General features: G+C 36.9%; 1 protein-coding gene across 1 annotated transcript; it reads left to right on the top strand.

Moving 5' to 3' along the window:
- The first annotated feature begins 3,487 nt into the window (after positions 1-3,487).
- LOC131935275 (thiosulfate sulfurtransferase) lies at positions 3,488-5,916 on the top strand. Its single transcript, XM_059291660.1, has 2 exons — positions 3,488-3,640; positions 4,115-5,916. The coding sequence occupies exon 2, from the start codon at positions 4,119-4,121 to the stop codon at positions 4,989-4,991; it is 873 nt and encodes a 290-aa protein (XP_059147643.1). The 5' UTR covers positions 3,488-3,640; positions 4,115-4,118; the 3' UTR covers positions 4,992-5,916.
- Positions 5,917-6,433: the final 517 nt, after the last annotated feature.

The following is a 6,433-nucleotide window of genomic DNA, read 5'->3' as shown; positions in this document are numbered from 1 at the left end:
TATTGGTCTTACAAAACCAAATTTTCCATATAGTCCAGATTTATCTTATGAAACTAGATTTGCCTGTAAAATATTATTTGTCTTATGAAACCAAATGTAATGCCAGATCTGCCACATAGAACCATGTATCGATGTGAAAGTCTCAAGTTCGAATCCCGGTCTGGGGTCTGTATGACGTCCCTGAGTCCACCCAGCTCTGAAGGGTACCTGACCCACGATGGGGAAGCTAAGGCAGCTGAGTATAATATCAAACACCAGCGAAGACCTGCTCGCTCAACACGAAGATGTTCCTACTAAAATACAACATATCTAACGCTGCTGTGTTGATTCCGTGTTGTACGCGTGTGCCCCTAAAGGCACCATCAGCCTTTGTTGTCGTACATCGCCTGTAGTACCTCCACTCAGAGGTGTAGCGAGGGCGGAGAGGGGGTGCGGACCGCACCGGGTGACACCATTAAGGGGGTGACAACAAGGCAAAAAAAAATTTGCAAAATATACAGAAGAAAAATGCTTTAAAATACGAATCGACTATTATTACAAGGGGATAGGGGTGACGCAATGACGTAAAAGCGCTAACTATAAAGAAAACAATGCAACATCCAGATGTATAATTAACAGACTTCATATAAACATCGTTACTAATAAGTCTGCAGTGATTAAAACTTATGCACATACATGTACGCGTATGTGGCATATATTTAAATTATAGGCTTATACAGGCCGACACACACACACACATTCACACACATTCACACACACACACACACACACACACACACACACACACATATATATATATATATATATATATATATATATATATATATATATATATATATATATATATATATAATATACTTTGTGACTTGGGGGTGGGGGGGTGACACCCCGAAGTACCGCAACGGGTGACACCCTACTCAGCGACGCCCCTGCCTCCGCTCCCAGCATAAACACGCTTCACACCTTACATTAAACACTTCTCTTAATGAAGGAGTTCCCAAGTACTAAGAAAACAAAATGTGTGAAACATGTAATGGCCAATTAAGATTAGTTAATACTTTTTCATATGTAATTTTTTTACTTCGTATGAAACAACATTAGAACAGCATAACAGGATAGCAAGAGGAAGAAGAAATACATAAACACTGAAAATATGTGCATACTCATACTGGAAGACTGAAGAAAATATTCATAACAAATGGTGTGCACGTGTGTGTGTGTGTGGGGGGGGGGGGGGGTCGTCAATAAATGACGTCACACTAGAGGAGGGGTTCTTTAATTTTGTGACGGTGTGTGATGAGGGGGAGGGGGGGATGGCTCAAATGGTGTGACGTCACAATTTTGGATTATAAAAAAGCAATGGTATAAACCTAATTTTAGCCGTTGCTGCGCGTTTAAGAAAACTGTTTTAATAAATTGTAATAGGAATTGATTAAACTTTTGGAAAAATATCGTAAGAAACATTTAACAGCAAGTTTGAGGGGTGTTGTATGCTGAAGTGTGACGTCATTTTAGGGGGGGGGTCTGACTTTTGGTGACGATGTGTGACGGAGGGGAGAGGTAAAAATCGTCAAAAATAGTGTGACGTCATCTATGGATGACCCCTGTGAGTGAGAGAGAGTGAGAGGGGGGGGGGTGGTCCGACACAACTATGGAAAATAAAGACCTTATCTTTGAGGTTTCTCTCCTTATTTTACAGAGTAAAATGGATTTATGTATGTAAAATGTATGGATTTATGTATGTAAAACGTATGGATTTATGTATGTAAAATGTATGGATTTCGGTATGCATTTTCAGTCAGACTTTTTGCTAAACCGAAAAGTCTCGAGTTCGAACCCTCGGGCAGATGAGGCTCGTTAGCTGGGGACAGCCACTCTTCTAGGAGAGACAACTCCAAAATTAAACAACTGCTGCCTTGTAGTGTGTTCTTGGTTGGACAAAGGCTATGGAAGCAAATCCAAAAAGAAAAGCAGGCTGAAATCGGAGTCAATGGCCTCAATGGCGCATAACCAGTTGACACGTAACGCTTAATTGTGTTGGAGGCGTGGTCGAGTCGGCAAAAAAAAAAAGCTCATGGTTGATAAATTCGAACAGTCTCGAGTTCAACCCCACTGGCAGATAAATCTCGATCCCCTTCAACACTAATAATTAAGAACGAAGAAGAAGAAGAAGAAGAAGAGTCAGACTTTGCTGTTAGTGTTATAATATTTTTTTGCATTTTTTTTTCATTAGTTGTGTACATATTGTGCAACAATTGGCACGTCGGTTTCATAGATAAAAAGGTACACAATTTTTTTACAACAAACTTACACAACAATTAGTACAACAAACGTCTACAATAATGTGTACAGTAAAATTAAACAAGAACTTGCACAAAACCTGGTACAAAGCGTTTACAACAAATTGAAACAGCAATTAGTAAAACAGTCAACACAATTTGCTTAACATATTGTATCACTCATAACAAATTGTACTACAATTTGTACAAGAAAATTATACAACAAAATGTACAGAATTAACCACAACACGCACAACAATTTGTACAGCAAACTGGTACCACAATTTGTACAAAAACTTATGCAACAATTTGATTAACAAGTACCACCATTTGTTCAACAAACTGAACTACAACTTGTACAGCAAATTGGTACCACAATTTATACAAAAACTTATACGACTATTTGAATAACAAGTACCACCATTTGTTCAACAAACTGAACTACAACTTGTACAGCAAACTGGTAACACAATTCATAAAACAATTTGAACAAGTACCACCATTTGTTCAACAAACTGAACTACAACTTGTACAGCAAACTGGTAACAATATTTATAAAACAATTTGAACAAGTACCACCATTTGTTCAACAAACTGAACTACAACTTGTACAGCAAACTGGTAACACAATTCATAAAACAATATGAACAAGTACCACCATTTGTTCAACAAACTGAACTACAACTTGTACAGCAAACTGGTAACAATATTTATAAAACAATTTGAACAAGTACCACCATTTGTTCAACAAACTGAACTACAACTTGTACAGCAAACTGGTAACACAATTCATAAAACAATATGAACAAGTACCACCATTTGTTCAACAAACTGAACTACAACTTGTACAGCAAACTGGTAACACAATTCATAAAACAATATGAACAAGTACCACCATTTGTTCAACAAACTGAACTACAACTTGTACAGCAAACTGGTAACACAATTCATAAAACAATATGAACAAGTACCACCATTTGTTCAACAAACTGAACTACAACTTGTACAACAAATATGTAGAACAACACACTAGAATAGATACACATGTAGTCCAGCAAGAGTTATTTCTGTGTGTGTACCCTCGCAGACTACTAGACTCGCCAGTTATGCAGCTAGATTCTAAATCCACTCAACATTTCTCTCAGCAAAATTTAGGCCACTGCCTCGATTTTAAACAGGGAGGCCACTCAACTCGCTTCCATTTTTTTTTCTTTCTAAATTCCCCAACGTTTTCTTTAAATAAAAACAACCTATCTTCCCATCTCGCTGAACTGTACACGTTGACTTGCAACAATTTTGAAGGGAAATTCCACCAGAAAATATATGAATTAAATATTCACGACTTGCGTTTCACGTAAAAGGTAATTTTAGTTTAAAATCTTTAGTGTCAGTAGTTTAAAAGTAACGTCTGATGTTGTAAAATATTTAAAATGTTTAAGTAATAATCATGCATGAAGCAATACAAACATTGCAGCTAGGCGTAATGGTTAGTGTGAGAAAATATTGTAAACAAAATACATGTTACCAAAATTCTTAAAAAATATAAATAAATATACTATCTTAGTTTATGTTTCAAGCAAATTTAGTTGAATTAATAAGCTATTTTGAATTTAAATAATAATTTTCTAAAATAAAGTATGCTATAGAGATATTTTTTGGTCAGCTAATTTCTGTTACTAATTCAAAATCATATTCATAACTATATATATACGACACATATTTTGTAACATGAACCTTTTTTTTTGCTATCTATTTATCATAAGAAAGTTACAAATAATCTCCAATCCATTGTTAATCTAAAAACTGTAAAGTATAACAATTGTTAACTTCAACAGCAATATGACCATTCAGCGAGTCGCCGCCCTTGTCTCAACCAGCTGGCTAAAACAGAGATTAGCTCAAGCCGGAGCTGCCTCCAAAGGTCAGTTACGTGTACTGGACACTAGCTGGCTACCAGAGCCCCATGTTGACGGCTACACAGAGTTCTACAAGAAGGGACACATAGAAAACTCTTACTTCTTTAATCTTAATAAGCTCAGTAGTAAAAGACCCGACTCTCCTATAATCTGCCCAATTCCAGACTCCAACTTGTTTCAGGAATATGTTGAGAGTTTCGGCATCAACAACAGCACCCATGTCGTGGCGTACGATAGCGTTAATGCTTACTCCAGTATGAGAACCTGGTACTTGTTCCGTTTGTTTGGACACGACAAGGTCTCCATGTTGAATGGAGGGATGACACAGTGGCAGAGAGACGGGAACCACGTGACACAAGAAGAACCCAAACCTGCTGAAAAATCCGAATTATCCGTCCAGTTTAGAAGTGACCTTCTCAAAGATTACCAGTCTATGATGAAACTTGTTCAAAGTCAGGATGTCCAGATAATTGATGCCAGACCAAGTGGCTTCTACGTCACAGAAGATGACCCAACCGGTGGTCATATTCCAGGTGCTAAAAACATTTCATTTTCAACTTTGTTTAATGAAGATGGAACGTTGAAATCGGAAACAGACTTACAGCAGTTGTTTACTACTGCGGGTGTTGATCTGCAGAAACCTGTGGTCTCAACTTGCCACGTTGGCATTACCGCATGTGCTCTGGCCATGGCTGCCCACATCCTGGGGAAGGTTGATGTTCCTGTGTACAACGGCTCGTGGTGTGAGTGGAGCGCTGTAGCTCCAGCTGAATATCTCGTCAAAACTAAACAATAGGCTCCAGCTGAATATCTCGTCAAAACTAAACAATAGACTGAATATCTCGTCAAAACTAAACAATAGGCTCCAGCTGAATATCTGGTCAAAACTAAACAATAGGCTACAGCTGAATATCTCGTCAAAACTAAACAATAGGCTCCAGCTGAATATCTTGTCAAAACTAAACAATAGGCTCCAGCTGAATATCTCGTCAAAACTAAACAATAGGCTCCAGCTGAATATCTCGTCAAAACTAAACAATAGGCTGAATATCTCGTCAAAACTAAACAATAGGCTCTAGCTGAATATCTCGTCAAAACTAAACAATAGGCTCTAGCTGAATATCTCGTCAAAACTAAACAATAGGCTCTAGCTGAATATCTCGTCAAAACTAAAGAATAGGCTGAATATCTCGTCAAAACTAAAGAATAGGCTCTAGCTGAATATCTCGTCAAAACTAAAGAATAGGCTCTAGCTGAATATCTCGTCAAAACTAAACAATAGGCTCTAGCTGAATATCTCGTCAAAACTAAACAATAGGCTCCAGCTGAATATCTTGTCAAAACTAAACAATAGGCTCCAGCTGAATATCTCGTCAAAACTAAACAATAAGCTCTAGCTGAATATCTCGTCAAAACTAAACAATAGGCTCCAGCTGAATATCTTGTCAAACTAAACAATAGGCTCCAGCTGAATATCTCGTCAAAACTAAACAATAGGCTGAATATCTCGTCAAAACTAAACAATAGGCTACCACTGCCTTAAGAAAATCTTATTTTATCAACTGAATATCTCGTCAAAACAGTAGCTCTTTTATAACGCTACGCATTATCAAATGTAACTCTGTTGTCACAATAGTATTGATTCATTATTGCAAATTCTCAACATCGATCTACTTGTCGTAATTAACCATGTACTGTTTTCTATATAAAATAAGATAATAAACTGCCCTGTATTTGGCTACATTTTACTGTTATCTTTTGCTAGCTTACATTATACGCTTCTTTGTTTCTGTTTTTACTTTCTCGTATATACGAAGTATAGAGAAAGTCTTGTAATCGTGCAAAAAAAAAATATTAAAAAAATCGAGATTTTTACAAATCTCGACGTTTTACACCTCACTGATACGGAAAAACATAATTTTGCAATCTTGTCCGTCTGTCTGTGTGTCTGTCTGTGTGTCTGTCTGTCTGTCCGTGTGTAAACACGATAACTTGAGTACCGTTACAGCTAGGTTGATGAAATTTCATATATAAGTATTTTATCAAAATCGTAGATCCGTATCAAATTTTGAGTGATTTCCGATAACCGGAAGTGGTACTTTTGCTACTTTGAATTTTTCAAAAGCCTATAACTTGAGTACTATTTCAGATAGATACATGAAATTTCACATGTAAGTAAAAGATCTAATTCTCTACCTTCTATCAAATTTTGACTAATTTCCGTTGACTGGAAGTAGT

Source organism: Physella acuta, unplaced genomic scaffold (assembly GCF_028476545.2).
Source record: "Physella acuta isolate Inbredline_101_S28 unplaced genomic scaffold, ASM2847654v3 ptg000140l, whole genome shotgun sequence".
Classification (NCBI taxonomy): domain Eukaryota; kingdom Metazoa; phylum Mollusca; class Gastropoda; family Physidae; genus Physella; species Physella acuta.
The sequence above is the reverse complement of the archived record's forward strand: the minus strand, read 5'-3'. Positions and strand labels throughout refer to the sequence as shown.

Bases quoted from the DNA above. Each gene is read 5' to 3' on its own strand.
- LOC131935275 (XM_059291660.1), top strand. From the start codon at position 4,119: ATGACCATTCAGCGAGTCGCCGCCCTTGTCTCAACCAGCTGGCTAAAA.